At 35.1% G+C, this 25,732-nt stretch overlaps 1 protein-coding gene across 1 annotated transcript in view; it reads left to right on the top strand.

Moving 5' to 3' along the window:
* The window catches only part of PDS5B (PDS5 cohesin associated factor B), a 195,916-nt gene that overhangs the window by 134,548 nt on the left and 35,636 nt on the right, over positions 1 to 25,732 (top strand). The window contains exons 20-23 of the mRNA XM_060129154.1: positions 8,173 to 8,296; positions 11,081 to 11,239; positions 22,092 to 22,160; positions 23,584 to 23,720. Coding sequence (XP_059985137.1) covers positions 8,173 to 8,296; positions 11,081 to 11,239; positions 22,092 to 22,160; positions 23,584 to 23,720 — 489 coding nt within the window. The remainder of the gene's footprint in view (positions 1 to 8,172; positions 8,297 to 11,080; positions 11,240 to 22,091; positions 22,161 to 23,583; positions 23,721 to 25,732) is intronic.

The raw sequence follows: 25,732 nt of genomic DNA on the forward strand, positions 1-25,732 counted from the left end.
ACATTTTTTGTAACTTCTTACTTTGTGGTGAAAGGGACACTGATGCCAAGTCACAATTGGAATATTGATGGGTTGGATTTTTAAAAATTCATTTATTGAAAAAATATTTGTAGAGCCTTCATTGTGTATAAGGTACTTGAGGATGTTAAAATGAAAAGGACAGGTTAAGTCTCTGCCCTTATATTTTAGTGAGGGAGAATACTATTTAGACAAAAGCAAAAATCATGAAATAAATTGGAAACAGAACTGGTATGCTGGGAAGCTATTTTCAATATATATGACTTTAGAAAAGGTTAATATTTGTAATGTATTAAGATTCTTAACAAAGGAATAACAGACATATCTCACAGTAGAATACTAACATAGGGAATAAATAAGAAATTTACAAACAGGAAGTCCTTCATCACATTAGGAAAGGACATTTATGCCTGCTAAGAGTGCTGGAGGAAAATACAATACCCACGTGCTGTATAACCAGTTTTAGCTAGCATGCCAGTGCTGCTCTCAGTTGGAATATAAACGGATGCAGCTTTTCTGAGTTGGTAATGTGGTAATACTTACCAACTTAAAATGTGTGTGGTGTTTAATACTGTAGTTTCACTTTGAGGTATTTATCCCAGAGATAATTAGAAAATACGTCTACATAGTGGTTATATGGTTCAGGGTCCAGTCAGAAGCAGAAACCATGCCAGGTATTTTAAACGTAAATAAATTAATTAATACAGATGTTTGAAGCTTGAAAGAGCAAAAAGTTGCTTTGTCAGCTCAGAGATTATGATTTGCCGGAAGCAGTTACCACCCTTAGGGCTGGTGGAACAACTGGGAATAAGCGGTGTTAAGGACTGCCCAATGGGTGGAAGAGCCTGTCCACATTGTGCCAACTAACTGTCAGAGTAGGGGTGGCCTGGCTCTTGCTGCAGGGCAGCACAGCTACTGCAGAGAAGGCCTTAAAGAAGCTGTGGTGTCTCTTGTTGGAAGAACCTACCAGCTCTTGTGGGAGTCTGGGAAATGTAATTTGCAGATTTACAGCTCCAGGATCTCAGAGCAGATTATAGGATATAAAGCTCAGAGACACTAGATAAAGAGCTAGCACAGGGATGTTCATTGTTTGTTGTCAAGATTTAAAAAAAAAAAAAAAAAAACCATCTAAATGTTCAGTGGTAGGAGACTGGTTAGATTAATTGTGGTATAGCCAGACACTGAAGACCTGTGTGACCTTTAAAAAAAAAAAGTTTCCAAATATATGTTTTGTATTCTCATTTATTTAATATGTGTATGTATGTACAGAGAAATTTTAGAAGTAGTTCTAAAATAATGTTAACACTAATTATTTCAGGGTAGTAGGATTTGGAGTTTTTTTCTTTAGTGTTTTTAATGTGTTTTTCAGTTTTGTTCGCAAGTGGGGCGGCAGGGGGGTTTCCCCTTGAATTTGAAGGGGAAAAATCAATTTAATGAGGAAATAAAGGATTTCCTTTAATAGAAACTTATTAATATAAAAAGCAGTCAGAAGATAGTCGCTTCATTTACGTTCATTAACTTCTCAGTCTGCCTAGGGCTTTAGAATTCTTGAAATTGTTTTTTTTCCCTTCCTTATTGTTTTGGTTTATTTCTGTTTTCTGTTGAAATGAGAATGCAGAACATTGGATGAACTTAAAATTTCTTATGCTATCTTTCAAAGTCCCACCATAGTTGCTTCTTACTTGTGTGTGACTTATGAGATGATAGGTCTTCTCTGGGGACTTCAGTTACTGAAGTAACCAGAAAATAATAATTTTTCATTTCACAAGGAAGCCACAAATCACAGACTAAAAAGAGGGCATTTTGGTGAGGCTCGAATTGTTTTTTTACATAGTTTATTATTGAAGTTTTCAAACATATAAAGAAGAGGTAGAATATAATAGTGAACTCCCATGTATCCACCAACCCGTTTATATATAAATAACTAAAATCCACTTTGTTTAATTTATAATTCTGCCCACTCCCCACATTCCCCTTATATCTGAAAGCAAATCCCAGACTCTGTATTTTCATCTGTACATCTCAGTATCTCCAAAAGATAAGAACTCTAAAAAAATGATCACAATGCTTTTATCGTAAACGCAGTTAATAATAATTTCCTAATAATAATATCCAATTAAAACATAGTAATTTTTTTTAACAGTTTGGTTTTTTTTTGAATCGGGATCCAAGTGAGGTTTCTACATTGTTACTGCTTGATAGGTCTCTGAAGTCCCTTTTCTCCTGTAGGTTCCCCCTCCAGTTAGCTCTTCTCTTTGTGTTTGATGAAGAAACCAGGTTGTTTATCTTGAATACTTTCACATAAACTGACTTTTGATTTTTGCTAATTGTGTGCCTTTGGCATGCTTTAACGTTTTCCTGTGTTTTCTGTAAAGTGATAGTTGAATCCAGAGGCCTGATTGGATTCTGCTTCAGCTATTTTGTCGTCACAGGACCACTTTGCAGGGGGTGGTATGCTCTTCTGTCAGGAGGAATGTAATACCTGGCTGTTTCTCTTTTATGATGTTAGCAGCTGATCATATTTAGTAATCAGTAATGATACTGTGTCATTCCTTTATCACTTGTTAGCTGAATACTTTTATAAAGAGGAACTTCTCATCTATTCTTTGGCAGGATAAGTGCTTGATACTTTTTTTTTCCTTTTTTCTTTTTTTAGCGTCAGAAGTTATTTATTCAGGCTTTTTTTCTGTACCTAATATTATTCGTTTTGCTCTAAGTCAGTTAACTTGCAGAGACATAAACATTACTTTAAAGCACATAAAGAAAAATTAAAATGCTTTTTTTCATTTAATTTATCAGTTTATTTTAAACATCATGAATAATCTTTTTTTATTGGAGTATAGTTGCTTTACAATGTTGTGTTAGTTTCAGATGTACAGCAAAGTGATTCAGTTATACATATATTCTTTTTTTTTTAGAGTCTTTTCTCATATAGGTTATCACAGAATATTGAGTAGAATTCCCTGTGCTCTACAGTAGGTCCTTGTTGGTTATCTGTCTTATACATATGTAGTAGTGTGTATATGTTCATCCTAAGCGCCTCATTTATCCCTCCCTGCCACACTTCCCCTTTGGTAACCATAAGTTTGTTTTCCATATCTGTAAGTAGTGAGTGATTCTTTTATGTATTGAACAGAGTTCAAAATAAAGAGTGAGGAGTTTACTAGTATCCTCTGTTGTCGTCTTTTAAAAATATCATTATAAACTGATGGATTTACTCATATTTGTGTTTCAGTCAATTACAGTGATCACTCGATGCTCACATTGTCCCATCTATAGGCTATTCAGATTGACTTCTGAATCCTTTTGAATAACTCCACTAATCTTTGTAATGTCTTTGCAACCTGGTATGACAAAATGTTCCAGACCCATCTTGTACATGTCCTGCCCCAGACCTGGATTCAGCCATTTCTCTGAGGAGCCCTGGTTCTTTTTAATGGGAATAGTATTAAGAAATCAGAATGTCAGTCTTGTGTGTACTAATTGCTAATGTGTGGGTCACTTTTCTAGGACAATTCTGTGCATACAGCTTAAAAAAAAAAAAGGTTTTTTGGAAGATAAAATGCATTGTATGTTTATATTGATTATTCCAGTTCAAATTGGGTTTTTATTGAGCCTCTTCAATTTTACATTTTTATCTTTTCCCCTATGCCGAGCTAATACAGGATGATAAAACTATGATATTACATAATAACTCATTTGAATTATCCCATAATAAATACAGAACAGTCTCAGAATAGTAGTAGCACCACCAGTGTGATTCCTAAAAACAGCTGTTTGTTTGCCTTATGTAGTTCTCTTATGTATTTAGGGTGCATCACACTAGGGATTTACAGTCAAATTCTTGTGTTTTAAAGTTACTTGGAATGATTCTTTGTGTGGTTATGCCACCAAATGGATGCACACTTTCGTTCATTTGTTTCTTTTTATTTTTTGAGGTTACTTTAAAAAATTTTCATTTCTTAATTATATGAAATATTCACAGGTTTTAAAGACAAGCTGAAAAAGCAAGATATATTCTAAGAAGTCTAGCTTGTACTCGTCAACACTCTACCCTATTCCTTCTTACCTATAGATAAACTTAAGTCTTTTCATGCATGTCGGTCTAGATATGTTTCAGTGCGTATGTGTATATGTATGTGTGTTCACATGACCTCTTTGATAGAAGAATGATAAAAAGTACACTATACATGCCTTTCTCCACCTTGCTTTTTTTCTCTTTACATATACTAGCAGTTATTCCACATTGAAATATTTATTTTGTGGATATATCATAGAATAAATACATACATAATTTTACTAGATATTGTTACAGTTCCCTCTGTAGTAGTTATACCATTTCGCATTCTCTCCAGCAGTGTACGAATGTACTTGGTTCCCCATAGCCTTGTCTACAGACTATGTTGTTAATGAAATGTTTCTCCTTGTCCCTGGTTAGCTTCCTTGTTCTGCAGTCTTTGAGAGCAGCATCTACTTTCATTTGTATTCGTGTTTGCAAGGCATATCTCTTTCTTTCAGTCTTTTATTCTCTCATTCTTTTTTTTTATTAACATTAAAATTTTATTTATTTATTTATTTTTGGCTGTGTTGGGTCTTCGTTGCTGCGCGCAGGCTTTCTCTAGTTGTGGCGAGCGGGGGCTACTCTGTTGCAGTGCGTGGGCTTCTCACTGCGGTGGCTTCTCTTGTTGTGGAGCACGGGCTCTAGGCACGCAGGCTTCAGTAGTTGTGGCGTGCGGGCTCAGTAGTTGTGGCTTGCGGGCTCTGGAGCGTAGGCTCAGTATTTGTGACACACGGGCTTAGTTGCTCTGCAGCACGTGGGATCTTCCTGGACCAGGGCTCGAACCCGTGTCCCCTGCATTGGCAGGCGGATTCTTAACCACTGTGCCACCAGGGAAGTCCCAGTTCTCTCATTCTTTCATTCCGTTCCTCCCTCGTCCCCTCCCCCCCTTCCTTCCTTCCCTGTAAATGTTCCTGGGGCTTAATATTTAAAATAAATACCTTGTAAATATCCTATAGTTTGAGTTGGGTCTTTGTTTTGTTTTTGTTGGTTTGTTTTGATTTTGGTTGTTTTAATCCAATTTGACACACTCTTTCAATTGGAATGTTTATACCATTTACCATTTAATGTAACTGTTGATACAGTTGGGTTTAAAGCTGCCATCTTAATATATGTTCCCATTTCTTTCTATTTCTGCCCTCTTTGAGGTTGACTATTTTTAATGATTTTATTTTATTGGCTTATCTGTGTTCAAATAAAATTATACCCCTTAATGTATATTGTAAAAATCTTGCAGCAGTATACTTCCATGCCTTCCCCCTCCAGGCTTTTGTGCTTTTGTTGTCATACATTTTGTTTCTATGTATGTTATAAATGCTACAATATGTTACTGATATTTTTGCCCTAAACACTTTGATATATCTCAGATTAACAATAGCATATCTCTTTGATTTGTACACATATATTTACCTTTTTTACCATTCTTCATGTTTTTGGATATCTATCCATAGTTTCAGCTGGTATCATTTTTGTTCCTGAATAACTTTAATGTTTCTTAGAGTATAATTCTGCTTATAATTAATTATCTTAGCTTTTCTTTGTCTGAAAAAGTCTTTATTTTATCTTCATTCTTAAAGTATTTTTGCTTGGAATAAGAATTCTAGGTTGAGAGTTCTTTTGGTTTTCAGTACCTGAAAGATGTCACTCTCTTATTTTCTGGACTGCATAGTTTCTGATGAAAAGTGATCTTTCATTCTTTGTTCCTCTGTACATAATATGTCTTCTCTGACTGGTTTTGAGATTTTTTTTTTTTTATCACTGTTTTCACCAAATTGATACTGATGTGCCTTGGAATGGTGTACTTAATGTTTCTTCTGCTTGAGATTTATTGAGATTCTTGGGACTGTGGGTTTATTTTCATCATATTTGGAGTTGTTTTGGTAATTCTTTCTTTTTTTTTTTTTTTTTAATGTTCTCCCCTTCTCACCCCCTTGGTTTCTAGGACTCCAATTGCATGTATTTTTGACTACTTAATATTGTCTTAGAGGTCACTGATGTGCCATTCTTATTTTTTTTCCTGTCCCCCCCCCTTTGTTTTATTTTGCATAGTTTCTATTGCTATGTCTTCAAGTTCACTGATCATTTCTTCTATAATATATATAATCTGCTTTTATTCTATGTATATATTTTTAATTTGAGGTATTATATTTTTCAGAATTAGTAGTTCCATTTGGGTCTTTTTAATATATATATATATTTCACTTCTGTCCTCATCACGTTCATGTTTTCTTCTTACCTTCATGAGCATATGGAGCATATTTATAACAACTGTTCTTATGTCTTTGCTAATTCTGTCACCTGTGCCACTTCGGGGACTGCGTCTATTGATTAATTTTGTCCTGATTATATATTTGAAGGTCTTTCTGCTGTGGCTGGTGGAAACATGAATTGCTACCAGCCCTGTGTGTGGTAGGGAGTTTTTTGGCCTACTTCTTCCTAACATTCTTTTCCTGGTCTTAGGTAGTTTTTGCTCTTGCGTGACGCTGATCATTATTCAGCCAAAGACTCAGGGATACCCCTCTTCAGGTCTACAGAACTCAAGCTCTCTTTCTCTCTTTGTAGCTCCCTCCTCTGTGGTGCTTTGCTGTAGAAAGTATAGCTCCCTTGGCCTCCCTGAATTCTCATTCCTGTCTCCCTCAACTGCATGCAACCACCAGGCTCTATTTGGGTCTCTACTTCTCCTTGTACTGCAGTCTGGAAACTACCTCCTTGCAGTAATTGGGGGCAGATGTAGGGCTCTTCTAGTTTGTTTCCCATCTTTTACGGATTTTCGCACTGCGCTTCCTATTGTCCAGTGTCTGAAACCATTAACATATTATCTTGTTTTCTACTTGTTTAAGGTAAAAGAGTAAACCCAGTCTCAGATATACTGTCCTAATCTGAAGCAGAAGTCCTCTGAGTATAGTTTTAGTTTGTATTTATATATGTTTTTAAAGGAGTGAAGGTAAACATCTTTTCACACATAACTGGGTAATTTGTTTATCTTCTTTTGAAGAGCTTTCTACTCTGTTAAATCCAACCCATTTTTCTGTGATATTGTTGGTCTTTTCATTCTCTATTTGTAGGTGTTTACATTTTAGGGATATTAACCCTTTCCCTGTAACATGAAATGCAAAGTTTCCCTTCAGTTTGTCATTTATTTATTTTTATTATATTTTGCTGTTGGTATCTTTTCTGAGACTCTGATATTATTATAATGAATTATTTTATCTCTAATTTTTTTTTTCTACTGGAGCACTGGGTTGTTATTGGGGAAGGGGGAGGATTCAGAAGTTGCTTTCACTGTGAGATGTATTCATAATAGTTGAGCTAAGAGATTCTGCTTTATTCAGGATTTTAAGTTTTTATATAGTGGAATGATATGATACATAAATGTTCTTCCAGGTAGCTATATGACCCATTCCCTACCTCTTTCAGAACTCTGCTCCAATGTTACTTTATAAGCACATCTATAAGCACCCTATTTAAAATTGTAACACTGTCACACACTTAGCCCCATTCCCTATTCCTGTCTTCTTTTTCTTCTTCTGCTTCTTATTTTCTCTTTACAGGAGTTACCACAATTTGACATAACATATGTTTTGCTAATTTATGTATAATCATGTGTCTTATCCCTAATATGCTGGTAGCATGAAGGCAAGGATTTGGGACTTTTAATAGTGCCTGGCACTATAGTAAGTGCTCAATTTGTATTGGTTAAATGATCAAATTTCTGTTCATGTAGGTTGTTTTGGCACAAAGTAAAAAGTGAATTGGAAGAGGAAGAGCCTGGAGAAAGAAGGTGTAAGGTGGCAGAAGCTTAGCTGAAGTGGTACCAGTGAGAATGAAATAGAAAAGGCTAAAGGAATGACATTAAAAAGAAGAAATGGGTCACCATCCTTGTTTGTTTTTATAATTATTAAGTAAAAAATACTTTATTTGGATTATATTTTTAATATAGATATTTATAAAGCGAAATTATAGATTGAAAATGTCTGAGTAGATGTTATGACTTTTTTTGTTCTTACAAAACATTACTTAAAAAATACAAGCTATCTAGTGGAAGTCATGTTGTTTTTTCTGGTTAATTGTTTTTCTTTAATTTTTTTTTTTTTTAGAGCTTTGCTTCCTGTTTTACATCACAAATCTAAGAAAGGACCCCCCCGTCAAGCCAAATATGCTATTCATTGTATCCATGCAATATTTTCTAGTAAAGAGACACAGTTTGCACAGATATTTGAGGTAAAGAGAAAAGTTTTTTGTTTCATGTTATAGTTAAAAAACAAATATGAATGATTTTATAGGATGTTCACATTTGGATATGTATCATTTTATAGTTTATTTTCAGAATTTGAATTAGTATAATCAATATTGATGGGCGATTAAAATCAGAAAATATCTGATTATTCAGATGTTTAATGCTAACTCAGATTCAGAAATCAAACAGTTGTATAATATTTTTTTGACATTACTTTATACATTTAGTATTAGGAAACTATTTTTCATTAGTAAGTAATTACATATAAAATCCTACTTACTGATAGTAGGTAGTAGATGATTATCAGTTTACAGATTTGAAAGTTAGATTTCTATATATGAGATACTACTGAAGTGTGGGGTTCTATAAATCCATACTAATTTGTAATGTAAGGTAAATAAGTATAAGTTTGTCCTTCAGTGACTGACATAATTTTATGTCAGATTAAAATGTGCCTTTTCCCTTGCAGAGCATTTGGTCCACACCAAAAGGTTCTTGATATTTTGGTGCTCTCCAGAATGTCTGTGGGCATATTTGGTCCATGCCAAATGGTTTTGGACAGGACCAAATATGAACAAATATCGAGGACCTTTGTGTGTAGACCAAGTGTCTTATGGATGTATTGGATAGGACCAAATGTCTACTGACCATCTTTTCAATATGTATTTTATATTATTTTTTCTGTACTTGGAATTACTATTATCCTTTCTAAGCATTGCAATTTCATTACAAGCTATTATAATCAGGGGCTGTCTTTAGCATTCTTCCTGCAAATAGAAGCTAAGCAGAAAATCTATAAAATCCTAACTTATAATTTTAGTTTAGGAGCTTTGAATGAAGTCAAAACAATTTGGAAATTATGCTGAAACTAACCCACCATAAATACTTAGACTTGTTATCTCTGTTTTAGAAATATTTATGCTAATTTTGTCATATTTTCATATATTATGTTAAAGACCTAAAGGAGGAAAAAAAGTTTTCTTTATTAAACAGCATCTTTGCTATAGATAGCAAATAGTAATATATTTTAAATTTGGGGGTGGAAATACTTTCTATAGTATTTTTTTTAATAAGAGGCTGACTTCAATGAACTCATGTTGATTTCTAGAAAGCTTTTGTTTTTCTTGAATAATCTCCTTTTTGTTCCTTCCAATGATGATGAGGAGGAGGATAATGCTGATAATAACTTGAATTTTTAGGGTACTTTTATTTTCATTTTTGATATCTTTTACTTATCTTTATGAGAACCTAACTGGTAATCCTTCTACTATGACATACAGGATTGGCTGGCTTTCTGAGAAAAGGTCTCATAGAGACATATGGCCTTTATGAGGTTACTGTTAATCGAGGGACTGGCCATTTATTTTGCTTTTTCAGAAATGATTTTATTATCTTACTGTGGAAAATTGTCACACATTATAATAAATGAATTGAAAAAAGTACACTATCAGGTATTTGTTTATAATGTAAACAACAAGTTATCACTTAGATGTGCAGTGGAGGTACTGAGGGAGGTCATCAAGAATAGCAAGAAGTAAACTCATTTAAGTATACTTTTGACTAAACTAAGCCTCTCATATTGCCCCAGTGTGTTGGGAAGAACAGTTTTGTGTTGTTTTTCAAGCCTAGAATTCTTGGTGTTCAGTGTAGGAGGATAGAGCATCAATTCTTCATTAAAATGTGTCATTAAAATTTTTAATAGATAATATATTCACTTGCTTCAAAATCAAGAGATACAAAACAAATATCCAGTAATAAATACTAAAGAGTAAAGAGTTTTCTCTTTTGCTTCACCCCCATATCTCCAGCCACCCAGTTTCTTAGAGGCAGCCAATGTTATCAGTTTCTAATGTACTTCTCTGGAGAGATTTTATTCATATGCAAGTAATGTAAATACACAAAATACACACATATTTTGTCCCTTCCCCCTCTCCTTATGCCAATGATAGTATACTGTAGTCACTCTTCTGATTTTCCTATTTAAAAAATTTAACAATATATTTTAGGTATCAATTTATGTGAGTATATAAGGAGCCTCATTCTTTTGTCATGGCAAAATGAATATTAATGGCTGGGTTTCCTATTAGAATAATAAAAATAATTTTATTAGTTATGGTACTTAATATTTGATGCTATAAAAATCCACAAAAATCCATGTGACTGTACATAATAAAACTTATTTCTTGGTCCTGAAAAAAGTCTAATTGGGTGCTTTGATTGTATTCTAATCAGTGGCTTAGGCACACAGACCCTTTTTGACTAGTGGCTTCTCTTTGAGTCCCACTGGATCCTTGGTATTAAGACAGCCAGTGAGTAAAGAGAGAGAATGTGGAGAAGAAACATTGCTCATATCTGCCTCAGTACAGGCATGGCGTACCTCACTTTCATTCCCATTCTGGTAACCAGAACTTATTCACATCCTCACCTAACTGCACATATAGGCATCCTTGAATGGAAGTGGATATTGGTGAGCCTTAGCAGTCTCTAACATACTTATATATGTGGTCATAAAATATATGATACATAATATGATTCTTCATGCTGAAATGTTCTTTACGTAACCTCTAAAATATAACTTGGGCAAAACTGAAAATATTTAAATATGATGCCTTCTACATAAATAATCTATAAAAGTTTAAATGTAAGCTTGAGCTACTACTTAAACCATGTATTGGAACTTCTGTAGTTTTTAAAATTTGAAGGTGAAATATGTGAACAGCTTATTTGCATGTTTATGGAGTTGATCATTTTCCTTTCCTCATTTTCAGCCTCTGCATAAGAGCCTGGATCCAAGCAACCTGGAACATCTCATAACACCACTGGTTACTATTGGTCATATTGCTCTCCTTGCACCGGATCAGTTTGCTGCTCCTTTGAAGTCTTTGGTAGCTACTTTCATTGTGAAAGATCTTCTCATGAATGATCGGGTAATTTTTATTTTTTAGTTGTGTGTTCTTCATAATGCTATCTTCTAAAATTTTATGCATCAAAGAGAGAAGTGAAATGATGTAAATAACACTTCAATTTGGCTGACTTATTTTAGGTTTTCCTATCTTTTTAACGTGCTGTATCTCCATTGTAAGTGAAACAACATTGAAACATCTCTTTAGTTGAGCATAGGACTATGACCTGGAATACTTTCCTTCATAAATACAAAATATTACCTGATTCTGTCTATTTTAACTTTATAGGGGTTTAATTTTTATAATGACATCTTTTTTAAAAAATGTGAAGACTGACAGGTTAGTTTATAATATGGTTGTTATGATAGTAGTTGTTGCATTTCATGCATACAAGAGAGAATTAAAAGAGCCTTGGGAGAAAACATTGGGAAAGAAATAGTGATTTTCTCTGTCTCCAGTATGTGAGTATTTGGGGTAGGGCATGACATGTTGGGTCTTAGAGAATTGACCCCTTACAGTTACGTGGAGTTTTATGCACGTCTTTGTGTTTTTAGATATATACACATATGTGTGAAAAGAAAACCTTAAAACTAGGATTTTCAGAATGGTAAATGAGCATTGGCTTCAGTTTGAAGTCACCAGCTGCATTAGCCCCCTAACAAGAGAGTAGGCCTGTCCTTTTGAAGCTTTGAAGCCAAGCATTCACTTCTCTCTGGCTATGAAAGTTCTAGACGGCATCTTCTTCCAATAGAAGATTGTTTTCTGCATTGAAAATCTGTTGTTTAGCATAGCTACCTTAATTAATGATCTTAGCTAGATGTTCTGGATAACTTGCTGCAGCTTCTGCATCAGTACTTGCTGCTTCACCTTGTACTTCTATGTCATAGAGATGGCTTCTTTCCTTAAATATTATGAACCAACCTCTGCTAGCCTCAGATTTTTCCTCTACAGCCTCCTCACCTCGCCAGGTCTTCACAGAATTGAAGAGAGTTAGGGCCTTGCTCTGGATTAGGCTTTGCCTTAAGGGAATGTTCGGCTGGTTTGATCTCCTCTCCAGTCCACTAAAACTTTCTCCATATCAGCAGTAAGGGTGTTTTGCTTTCTTATCATTACATGCTCACTGGAGTAGCACTTTTAATTTCCTTCAGGAACTTTCCCTTTGCATTCACAACTTGGCGAACTGGCACAAGTGGTGTAACTTTCAGCTGATTGCAGCTTTTGACATGCCTTCGGCACTAAGCTTGATCATTTCTAGCTTTTGATTTAAAGTGAGAGATGTGCAATGCTTCCTTTCACTTGAACACTTTATAGAGGACATCGTAGGGTTATTAATTGGCCTAATTTCAGCATTGTTGTGTCTCAGGGAATAGGGCGGCCTGAGGGAGAGGGAGAGAGATGGGGGAATGGCCAGTCTGTAGAGCAGTCAGAACACACACATTTACTAATTAAGTTCACTATGATATGTGGGAGTGGTTCATGGCACCTCAGAACAATTACAATAGTATCATTAAAGATCGCTGATCGGGCTTCCCTGGTGGCACATTGGTTGAGAGTCCGCCTGCCGATGCAGGGGACACGGGTTCGTGCCCCGGTCCGGGAAGATCCCACATGCAGCGGAGCGGCTGGGCCCGTGAGCCATGGCCGCTGAGCCTGCGCGTCCGGAGCCTGTGCTCCGCAACGGGAGAGGCCACAACAGTGAGAGGCCCGCGTACCGCAAAAAAAAAAAAAAGATCGCTGATCACTTATCACCATAACAAATGTAATAATAATGAAATCATTTAGAATATTTCAAGAATTATGAAAATGTGGCACAGAGACATGAAGTGAGCAAATGCTGTTGGAAAAATAGCCCTGATGGACTTGCTTGACACAAACCTTCAATTTGTAAAAAATGCAGTATCTGTGAAGCATAATGAAACAATTTTTGTCTGTATACAAAAAGTATGTCAGACAGCTGGGTCACAGTAAAAAAAAAATACTGTATATTTAGAGTGTAATTAGAACTACAGCAAGAGAGGAAAGAGAATATGAAACAGAAATAGTATCTGAAGTGATAGTGCCAGAAAATTTTTCAAAATTTATGAAAGACGTCAAAGCTGTACATTCAAGATCAGGTAGAAGCCCCAAATAGGATAAATATAACACAAAGCACACCCAGATACATCATAGTAAAACTGGAACAAATCAAAATAGAAAAGATTAAAAGCATTTACAGCAAAAAGACAGAAAACCTTCAAAGGGATAAGACTGTCACTTGACTTCAAAAGAAAAGATAAGAAAATGGAAGATAATGGAATAATATCTTGAAATTATCGAGTGGAAGAAATGTATTAATCTAGAATTCTAAACCTGGAGAAAATATCCTTTAAAAAGGGAAGGCAAGGGCTTCCCTGGTGGTGCAGTGGTTGAGAGTCCGCCTGCTGATGCAGGGGACACGGGTTCGTGCCCTGATCGGGGAGGATCCCACATGCCGCAGAGCGGCTGGGTCTGTGAGTCATGGCCACTGAGCCTGCGCGTCCAGAGCCTGTGCTCCACAACGGGAGAGGCCACAGCGGTGACAGGCCCACGTACCGCAAAAAAAAAAAAAAAAAAAAAAAGGGAAGGCAAAATAAAGACATTTTCAGACAAACAAAAACTGGAAGAGTTCATTAGCAGTTATCCCAGCTAAAAGAATTTCTACTTTAATTCTTTGGGTAGAAAGCAAATTATCACAGAGGCAAAACAGAGTGAAAAACAAGAGAAAGAGGAAAATATGTTGGTTAAGTCTAAATAAATATTAACTGCATAAAATTAGAACAGTAATGGTCCTGTGTGAACAAGAGCACAGTAAGCATCAGAGTATAAAGGGAGTTGATGTATTTTAAGTTTTCTTAGAATACTGAACCTACTACTGTTCTGAAAGTTTAAGACAGAATTATTGAAATTGGCCTTCAATAAGTTAAGGCCACTACTCTCTAGGACAACTACTAAAAGAATAGGAAAATATAAAACGAATAAGCCAGTAAAGAGGAGAATGGAATAAAAATATTTTACCAAAAATAAGGCAAGAAGAAGATGAAAATGAACACAGAACTGATAGAACAAACTGAAAAAACATCAGGTGGCAAATTTTTATTTTATTTTATTTTTTGGCCAGTTTTTTAAAAAAGTAATTATTTATTTTTGGCTGCCTTGGGTCTGTTGCTGTGTGCGGGCTTTCTCTAGTTGTGGCGAGCAGGGGCACTCTTCATTGCGGTGCGCGGGCTTCTCATTGTGGTGGCTTCTCTCGTTGCGGAGCACGGGCTCTAGGCATGCGGGCTTCCGTAGTTCCGGCACGCGGACTCAGTAGTTGTGGCTTGCGGGCTCTAGAGCGCAGGCTTAGTAGTTGTGGCACATGGGCTTAGTTGCTCTGCGGCATGTGGGATCATCCTGGACCAGGGCTTGAACCCGTGTCCCCTGCATTGGCAGGTGTATTCTTAACCACTGGATCACCAGGGAAGTTCCTCAGGTGGCAATTAATCCTAATCACTATTTACATAACATGTAAGCAGAATATGCTAATTAAATACAAAGTTGACAGAAAGTTTGTCAGAACTGGGTTGTGTACAGTTTTATATATGACATTTAGAAGTCTTCAAGTCTTCTATTAGTTACTGTTACTCTGTCTTTTCCCCGAGATTGGGAATGGGATAAAAATATCCACTGTCACCACTTGTGTTGTTTTGAAGGTTCTGGCCATTCTAGGAGGAAGAAAGAGAAATAAAATCCATTAAGAATGAAGGAAAAAAAAAAAGCTGTTATTACTATGAACGGAGAAAACCTAAAAGAATGCAAAAGTTAATAGAATTAAAAATTGTCTTTAACAAGGTCCCTGGATTCAAAGTCAGTATAAAAAAGAAGTAACTTTATATTTCTATGCCAATAATAAACAGTTAGAAAATAAATATTAAAAATTACATTTACGGTAACATCAAAAACCGTTAAATGCCTAGGAATATACTTAAGAAAGGTAAGCAATACCTCTACACAGATGTTTAAGAAACATTCCTCAGTGAAGTTAAAGGCCACCTAAGGTATATACTGTCTTCATGAAATGAAAAGGTCAGTATTATAATACCATGGAATGGGATGGTGATACTATAATGATGACAATTATCTGCAGATTTACAGTTCAATACAATATGTATCAGAATTCTAGCCAGATGTGTGTATATGTTGTCATAGAGTGGTATACGGAGAAGCGACAAGCTGATTGTAAGATTTCAATAGAAATGCAAAAGGCATAGCCAAAATCATCTTGAAGAAGAAGAAGAAGATGATGATGATGAAGTAGTCGTAGTAGGAGGAGGAACAGCAGCAGCAGAAGTCATCATTAAAGACATTTGGAGGACTTAAGCTACTAGATATCACACCTTGTTATAATTAAGAAAGTATGAAACATAATCGATTATATACATATGATTTAGAACAAAAGTAACAGTAACATCCTGGAGAATTTCCTAATATTGGATTTGGCAGTGTATCCCTACATGAGAAATCAAAAGCACAAACACTAAAAAAATAAAAACCAAAAACAGATAAATTGCACTTCATCAAAATGTAAAACTCTTGTGCATCAAAGGGCATTATCAAGAAAGTGAAACCATCAACAAAATGAAGAGGAAACCTACTGAGAGAAAATATTTGCAAATCATGTATCTGATAAGGGGTTAATATCCGTATTATATAAATGACACATATAACTCAATAGCAAAAAAACAATTTGATTAAAAAGTAGGCAGAGAGGGCTTCCCTGGTGGCGCAGTGGTTGGGAGTCCGCCTGCTGATGCAGGGGACACGGGTTTGTGCCCCGGTCCGGGAAGATCCCATGTGCCACGGAGCGGCTGGGCCCGTGGGCCGTGGCCGCTGGGCCTGCGTGTCCGGAGCCTGTGCTCCACAGTGGGAGAGGCCACGGCAGTGAGAGGCCCGCGTACCGCAAAAAAAAACAAAAACAAAAAAAATAGGCAGAGACATTTTTCCAAAGAAGATAAACAAATCATCAACAATTATATAAAAGGTGCGCAACATCAGTAATCATCAGGGAAATGCAAATCAAAACCACAATAAGATAGGACCTCACTCCTGTTAGGTTGGCTAATATAAAAAAGACAAATAACAAGTGTTGGTGAGGATGTGGGAATATAAATTGTTGGTGGTGGGAATGTAAATTGATGTAGCCACCATGAAAAACAGTATGGAGAATCTTCCAAAAATTAAAAATAGGAAAAAAAGTTATAAATAGAAGTACCATGTGATCCAGTAATTTCACTTCTGAGTATTTATCTGAAGGAAATGTGAATACTAACTCAAAAAGATACCTGCACCCCCATGTTCATTGTATCATTATTTACAATAACCAAGACATAGAAGCAACCTAAATGTCCATCTGTTGGGTGAATGGATAAAGAAAAAGTGGTGTATATATACAATGTAATATTATTCAGCCATAAAAAAGAAGAAAAAATCTTGCCATTTGTGACAACACTGATGGACCTTGAGGGCATTATGCTAAGTGAAATAGAGAAACATAAATACTGTGTGATCTTTCTTACACACGGAATCAAATCTAAAAAACACTGAATAACAACAACAATAACAAAACCCTCCAAACTCATAGATACACAGAACAGATTTGTAGTTGTCAGGGGCAGGGGATGGCTGATGTGCAAAATGGGTAAAGGGAGTCTTCTAAAGGTACAGTTAGAAAATAAATAAGTCAAGGAATGTAATGTACAGCATGGTGACTATAGTTATTAATACTGTATGGTATATTTGAAAGTTTCTGCTGAGAGAGTATATTTGAAAAGTTCTCATCACAGGAAAAAGAAATTGTAACTGTGTGGTGATGGGTGAAAACTAGACTTATTATGGTGATCATTTCATAGTGTATGGAAATATTGAATCATTGTACATCTGGAACTAATATGTTATATGCCAATTATGTCTCCTTTTTATTGGGGGGGGGTGTATGCGGGCCTCTCACTGTTGCGGCCTCTCCTGTTGCGGAGCACAGGCTCCGGATGCGCAGGCTCAGCGGCCATGGCTCACGGGCCCAGCCGCTCCGCGGCATGTGGGATCTTCCCAGACCGGGGCACGAACCCGTGTCCCCTGCATCGGCAGGCGGGCTCTCAACTACTGTGCCACCAGGGAAGCCCTATGTCTCCTTTTTTAAAAAAAGAATTATCAATTTGAAAAAAAAAGTGAAAAGTGAACGTACAGAATGGGAGAAAATATTTGCAAATCATATATCTGATAAGAGACTTTCATCTAGACTCTATAAAAGAACGATTACAACTCAACAAAAAGACAACCCAATTTTTTTAAATGGGCAAAAGACCCAAATAGTCATTACTATTAATAGTTGCTATTGTAATAGCTTTTTCTTTTTATATTTTTGTATTGTTTTGTATTTTGTAAGGTATGTTCATTGTTTTTTTAGACATGATACTATTGCACATTTGATAGACCATGTTATAGTGTAAACATAACTTTTCTATGCATTGGTAAACCAAAAAAATTGTGTAACTTATTTCATTGCAATATTTGCTTTCTTGTGGTTGTTTGGAACCATACCTGCAGTATCTCAGAGGTATACCTGTTTCAGCCTGCTCATGCTTCAGTTTTTTTTTCTTCTGACCCATCTTTGAATTTACTCATTCTCTCCAGATTTGTCTAATCTTATGTTAAACCTATAAATATGAATTCTTAATTGCAGTTTTAATATATTTTTATTCTGTAATTTCCTTTAGTTTTTAAATATAGTTTTTAGTTCCCTGACGAAATTCTTTTTCTTATCATTTAATCCTTGAACATCTTTAATTATGTTAAAGTTTATGCGTGTTAGCCTCAATATCTGGATCTCCAGGGGCTCTTTTTCTCTTGTCTGTTTTTCGCTTGATTTTTGGTCAAGTCTTATCTTGCACATGTTATTTTTGATTGAGCTGTAGACTTTGTGAACAAAAAATTGTAGAGATAATTTGAGGCTCTGGATGATTTTATAATTCTTCCAAACAGGATTTATTTTTGCTTCTGACAGGCAGTTGAGCTACTGTCAGATCACATTCATTCAGTCAAGACTGCAGTGATTGGAAGCTAGCCTTCAGTTTTTGACAGGCTCATTCTTTTTCTGGTCACTTTTATGTCTAGGATGTTTTTATTTGGGATCCCCCCACAAGTCTAGGGTGTTTAACAAGGACTCTACTCTTTATTGAACTCAGAATTCCACTTTTTTTTCCTTCTACCTCTGTGACAGTGATGAAAACATTGCTCAACCTTTTAACCTTTTTCACTTTCAAAATCAGGCATCATTTATATAAGAAAAGCAGTTTTAGTGCCAGACTCAAATCTCTTGATTATTCTCCTCTTTTGAAACTTTGCCTGCAAAGATTCAACACCCATGAATTCTTAGCACCTGGTTTTATTATTCTCCAAACTTTTCTTCCTGTTTCTTTCCTGCCCCAGGTAACCACTTTGTTGAATTTTGGTTTATTATTCCCTAACTAAAACAAAACACCATTTTACCATATATTCATCTCTAAACATGTACTTGTTTAATTTTGCTTGTTCTTGAAGTTTATAAGAGTTATTTTATACCGTATATATTCTTGGGTGACTTGATATTATCATTATGGATATGTTTCTTAGAATAACCCTTGTTGTCAAATCTAGCTGTAGTTCATTCATTCATTACTCTGTATTATATCACTGTGTGAAATGTCTCTTATTCTCCTAATGGACATTTGGAGTATTTCCATTTCTTTCCTCTTTTGAACAGTGCTCCTGTGAATTTCTTATAGAGGCCTTCTGATGCATATGAGCACAGATTTCTCCAGGTTACATTCACAAGAGTGATATAGTGATGAACATCAGTTTGTACACATATTTAACTTTTCACTTTATTGCTGAATTATTTTTGAAGATGGTTGTTAAAACTTATTTTCCTCTCAGCAGTGTATAACACACATTATTGTCAGATTTCTTAATTTTTGCCCGTTTAATTAGATATAAAACAGTGTCTCAGTATAGTCTTAATTTGCATTTCCCTGGTTACTAAAAAAGTTTATATGTCTAGTCATCATTCATGTTGCCTCCTTTCTGAAATTCCTTTTCATGTCTTTTGCTTTTTTTTCTTGGGTTGTCTTTTTCTCATAGGTAATCTTTACACACACTAATATTTTTTCAGGTACATGTTGAAGTATGTTCATAAAATGCATAAAATCTCATTTATGGTGTGTCTTTTTACTCCCTTCATTGTGTCCTTTGAACAAAAATTATTAATTTTAATTTAACTACATTTATCATTCTTTTGTAGTTAATGCTTTTATATCTTGTTTAACAAATCATTTCCTATGCCATTGTCATAAAAATAGTCTCCCATATGTTCTAAAAGTTTTAAAGTTTTCTTTTCACACATAAAAATTTTAATACATCTGGAATTGATTTGTTTCCTTTTTCTTGTATGCTGTGACTTAAGGATTCCATTTCTTTCTACTCTCCATTAGGGTAACCAACTTTCCCAGCAGAATTTATGGAATGATCTCTCCTTCTTCCAGTCATCTGCAGTGCTAACATTCATATCATACACGGCCTCTATTCTTTCCCATTGCTTTGTTTGCTCATCTACAATTTTCTTTCATTAAAGTTTTATAGTTTTCTCTGTAAAGAAAATTTAAATATTCCTCTTACACAACTTTGTTAGGTATTTCAGTTTTTAAAATTATTTTGTTTTGTGGTGGATTTGGGGAATTATTTTGTAGTTTTTAATCTCATATCATCTTGTCTTGCTAAACTCTTTTCTCTTTACTTTTCATCATAATTATGAGAAAGGCCAATTTTGATTTTTTTTAATCCTTAAATATTTTATCTCTATGTATTTCCTTATATTTCTATATGTATTTCCTGTACTTACCTTTTTTCATCTCAGCTTCATCTGTCAGTTTTTGAAAGAGGTATAGTCAAGTCTACTGCTGTGATGATGAAGTTTTCGACGTTCTTTTTTTAAAAAATCATTTTTGTTTTGGTTTGTTTTGATATTAAACTGCTAGTTTTACAGATGTTCATGAATTTTATATCTTATGTAAGATTAAAGAGAAGTACATCAATATCCTTTTTATATTAGTATCCCATATAAATCCATATCCTGTTTAAATGCTTTTAGATCTTGACTAGTGTATTTGTCCATTAGTTTTAGATTTTTTCTGTCTTTGGTTGTGTTGCATCTGTTGTGGTTTCATTTATTATTTTTGAACCTCTCTATTGGTCTTACTTATGATAACTTTTTTGTTTGAACCTGTCTGTTGGTCTTACTTATAACTTTTTTGTTTTCTATTTGTAATAATTTATGCTGATTGAATTTTCTTGTGAATTAAATATTTTAGTGGAGTGCATCTTTGAATAATTTGTTCAAAATGGCTTGTAATTTGGAAGCTGTCTCTCTGATTTCTGAAAATATTTTCCTCCTCATTCTTGAAGATTATAATTCTATTTTTCAAGTCACTTGGCTAACAGAAAATTCAGAATGTTGTTTTTTGGTGTGTAAAGAAATCTGAAGTTGATATGGTTCTTGTTTCTTTTTTGGTAGGTTCCTCCATGCAAGCTTTGAGATTTTTTGGATATTCTTAGTTCAGAAATTTCATCAGTATGTTTCTAATGAGATCCTTATTTCATTATTTTCACTTCACACTTTGAAGGCATTTCTCAGCTGAAGAATTAATTCTTAAGCTGTTTGTAAATAGCTCTGTTTGGGGAGTTTGCCTTCTGGATGTTTGAGCTACCTATCCTGTTGCCAAAGGGTTACCTGAGGTGCTTTTTGATTTGTTTCCAACTGGAAATTACTCATGTCAGGTCGAGGTAAAAATGGGACCTCCAGTGTTCCAAGATTGGGTTCAGCTCTTTTGTCACCTTATTTAATTTCCTGGCTGCTACTGTAAATTCACATTTCTTAATACCTTCAGCTTATCATCTCAGGGTTATACTATGATTGTGCTAAAAAAAAAAAGGCTTTTTGGAGGGTGTTTCCTTCTGTGCTTTTCTGGAGTTGTAAGCCCTCTTAGCTCTGTTAATATTTTGCTTTTCGAAATTTTTCTTTGGTTTTTTGGGGGGCCCCTTTTGTTTTCGGCCCAGCTAACTGGTGTGTGTTTACGTGCATGTGCGTGTGTGTGTGTGTTGCCATTTTGGTGGGATTTAAATAGGAAGACACTAATGTATGTTTTCTGTTACTTCTGCAAACCTTTATAATTGTTCCTTGCTCGAGATGTTTTGCAGATACCTTTTCCTTCATCATTTATGACCTATAGCTGACCCTTGAGCAACATGGAAGTTAAAGGTGCCAGCCCTTTGTGTCGTGGAAAATCCTAATGTAATCTGTAGTCAGCTCTCTGTATGTGGTTCCTCCCTATCCACGGGGCATTTCTGATTCAATCAGTTGTGGATTGTGTATTACTGTAGCAGGTGTACATTTAAAAATCTACATATAAAGTGGACCTGTGCAGCTGAAACTTGTCTTGTTCAAGGGTCATCTGTACACTTTTTGGCTCCATTGATTTTTATCTTAGTCCTTGCCAACTGCTTTAAATAATTGAAACAGTAGATTAAAGGGGATTGAGTAAGGAAGTATATATATAAGTGGTTAAAGTTGGGCCTATCTCACACCTACAAAGAACCGGCTGGTGATGGATGTATAAGGTTCATTTGTGGTGCTAGTGAAGACAGGCCTTTCAACCTTTTTGAGTAAGTAACAGAAAACATAGTCATGTATAATGACTGTTGTTGCAGAAGATAAAAATTACATTCATTCACTAAATATTAATTACACATGAGAATGTGTATTTGTGTTTTAAAGTCCTTAATTTTTGTTTAGCTTCCAGGAAAAAAGACAACTAAGCTTTGGGTTCCAGATGAAGAAGTTTCACCTGAGACAATGGTCAAAGTGAGTGATATGCATAGATCTGTTGATTTTAATATATTTAATATACTGTATTATTATTATAGGTGTTAAAATGTCTGTTCCTGTTATAAAGATACAGCTGTTAAAATCATTCAGGTTTTTATATTTATTGTATGACATTATCCTCTGTGCTGTGAGAGTGTAGGGCAATAATGAGAAACTTGAGGCCTGTGGGCAGCTGCACATAATGTAGTTTGGAAAACAAAGTTTGAAAACTTTCTCTATGTTGCTGCTTCTTAGATATCCACCTTTTAATGGGAAAAGGCAGTGCTGGTTTTCTTAGGTACATTCTCCTATTCAGCAAAGGTGGTCGTCCAGGTTTTAAGACTGTTCGTCTTTTCCATGGGATTTGATATACTTTTTTATTTTTATTAAAGAAAATTCAACCTGTAATTTCTTGAATTAGGAGTTATGGGTAAAAGGATTGCTCATCACAGCTGTAAAGTATTGCTTTACTAAAACTGTCTGTACTCCGTAATGTAGACCTCATATCAAGCCACTGCCCAAGGTGTAAAGGCCAGGAACAAATATATTAAATATTGTTTTTCTAATTATAATTTCTTGCAGATCCTTTCATTGTATGTGTATTTGTTTATGTTTCATATTGTGAACTACTTCGTCACATTATTGCAGCTTCAGATTCTGATACTATTTCTCCAGACCTGTAGGGCAGTCTTTCCTTTAGCATCATTGAATGATGCTTGAAAATTTTGAGTTCCAGTATAAACCTGTTTTCTCAGCTTTGGTCTCAAGCAGCAGTTTTGTATAATTGGGCAGCACTGCACTAGAAGGCGGGCCGCCTGCGCTTAAGTTCATGGTTACAGAGTGGCCCAGGAAGAGGATCTTAAGACTGATAGCCACATGCCACTGTTCAAAACCCATTTAGCTCTGGAGCCTCAGATCTGTAAAAATTAAGATAATATGTGAAAAAGAGATAATATGCACCCCTTTGAAAGGACTGTTGCAAGCCTTAGAGGCAATAACAGGTTTTAAAGTACTAAGTACTTCATAATTGTCAAATGCAGTACAAATGTAAGGTGGTATCAACTCTTAGACACAAAAGATCGAATATAATTTTCAGTCGGGATCTTTCTGGACTAGGGAAGTTAGCACGATTTTACTATGGGTTCTAAAGGGTAAAGTGTTTGTTGGGGAAACATTTTTTAAAAAGCAAAAAGAACCAGTTTTTAGATAAATCGTTCATTTGTCAACTACCTGGGGGTGAGACATCTTTAATTTAAAACATTCAAAAAGTTATCTTCACACATGCAGAAAAAAATAATTTTTTTCTTTCCTTTTCTTAAAAAATATCTGTTAAAAACATTTCTTCATTCTTTTTCAGGGCTGATATAGAATTTCTTTAAATGGTAGCAATGTTTTATTTGTCAATTTGTATTTTAAATAGATTCAGGCTATTAAAATGATGGTTCGATGGCTACTTGGAATGAAAAATAATCACAGTAAATCAGGAACTTCTACTTTAAGATTGCTCACAACAATACTGCATAGTGATGGAGACTTGACAGAACAGGGGAAAATTAGGTATGTAATTACAACTTCAGAGTTCTTTGGATTACACACTATTTTAATGTCTGGTGTAATTGTTGAATGATGGTTTCTTTTTTAAAAGATAATTAATATTGCTTTGTAGGTATGCATATATTTTTATTGTAATACGCTTTTGTATAGTGGTTATTTCAAAATGACAGTCTCATGTCTAGTGCAAGGTACTGCTGTGCAATCTTAAGTATTTTAAACAATAGATGTTTACTGTTTTGAATATCTAATGTGAAAATGTTACTGTACCAATCAATAACTGATGTTTTACATTCTTGTTAATGTCTAAAGCTAAAAGAACAGACTGGATAGAAGGCAACTTACTGAATCTGTTTCCAGAAGTATAAATATATGCAAATGTGAAAAATGCACTTGATGCAAATTTTAAAAAATACACATACCTTTTTGTTTGTTTTATTTTGTTTTCTTTGAAAGATGTATAGTATAGTGACTGAAAACATGAGCTCTGGAGCCCAGATTCAAATCCTGGCACCACCTCTTAGCAGCGAGGTGCCTTTCAGCAAGTTACTTTAACCTCTCTGTACCTCAGTTTCCTCATCTATAAAACAGAGATAATGATTACGCCTATCTCGTCTAGCTGTTATGATAATAAATAAGTTAGTATATTTAATGTATTTAAAACACTGCCCAGCACATAGTAATTAGAAGTGTTGATGGTGGTAGTGGTTATTATGTCAAGGTTAGCTAAAATTTAGAAGTTTGTCCTCTGTGAAAACACAAGTGTCATTTATTGTCTCTTATTGGTAATAAAACATGTGAGAATAACTTCCCCCACCTTAACATATGTATCTAGCTTCAAGTCTTTAGAACAAAATATAAATGGTGATTGCCAGCTGCTTAATACTTTTCCATCTTTGTTTCTTTTCTTCTTATATGTTTTGCTCTTGCTGTATTTTTTGCATAGAATATTAACAGTAGCACATTCTTCTCAAACAAATCAAATAATAAGAAAACTCTGTAAAGCATTCTACATATATAACTCATTTATTTACCTTCCTTCAGTCTAATTAGTTGTCTTCACCTTCTACTCTTATAATTACATGCTAGCGTTCAAGATTTACATAATAATTAGAGGAAAATTTCCTTAGTATTAATACGTTTTGTCTTAAATTTATTAATTACATTGTTTATGTGCACTTTAGATCTCACCTGTTTTTGTTTCTTTTTTAATCTATTTTTGGTTACGTTGGGTCTTCGTTGCTGCACGCGGGCTTTCTCTAGTTGGGGTGAGCAGGGGCTACTCTTCACTGCGGTGCGCGAGCTTCTCATTGCGGTGGCTTCTCTTGCTGTGGAGCACAGGCTCTAGGTGCGTGGGCTTCAGTAGCTGTGGCACGTGGGCTCAGTAGTCATGGCTCGCGGGCTCTAGAGTGCAGGCTCAGTAGTTGTGGTGCACAGGCTTAGTTGCTGTGTGGCATGTGGGATCTTCCCGGACCAGGGCTTGAACCCGTGTCCCCTGCATTGGCAGGTGGATTCTTAACCACTGCGCCACCAGGAAAGTCCCTCACCTGTTTTTATCCATGTTATTCTTTAATAAAATCACGTGTGTACTTGAATTCTGCACATGTATTTGAATTACATTGGGTCTGCTTTTTTTTTTTAATTTTACTGAAGTATAGTTGATTTACAGTGGTGTGTTAATTTCTGCTGTACAGCAGAGTGACTCAGGTAAACATTTATATATATATATATATATATATAAAATCTTTTCATATTCTTTTCCATTGTATTTTGTCACAGGATATTGAATATAGTTCCCTATACTATACAGTAGGGCCTTGTTTATCCATCCTGTATATAAAAGTTTGCCTCTACTAATCCCAAACTCCCAATCCTTCCCTCCCCTACACCTCCTCCCCTTTGGCAACCACAAGTTTATTTTCTATATCTGTGAGTCTGTTTTTGTTTCATAGATAATGTTGATTCATGTCATATTTTAGATTCCACATGTAAGTGATATCATATGGTATTTGTCTTTC

The sequence above is a fragment of the Lagenorhynchus albirostris genome, chromosome 18 (genome assembly GCF_949774975.1).
Source record: "Lagenorhynchus albirostris chromosome 18, mLagAlb1.1, whole genome shotgun sequence".
Classification (NCBI taxonomy): Eukaryota; Metazoa; Chordata; class Mammalia; order Artiodactyla; family Delphinidae; genus Lagenorhynchus; species Lagenorhynchus albirostris.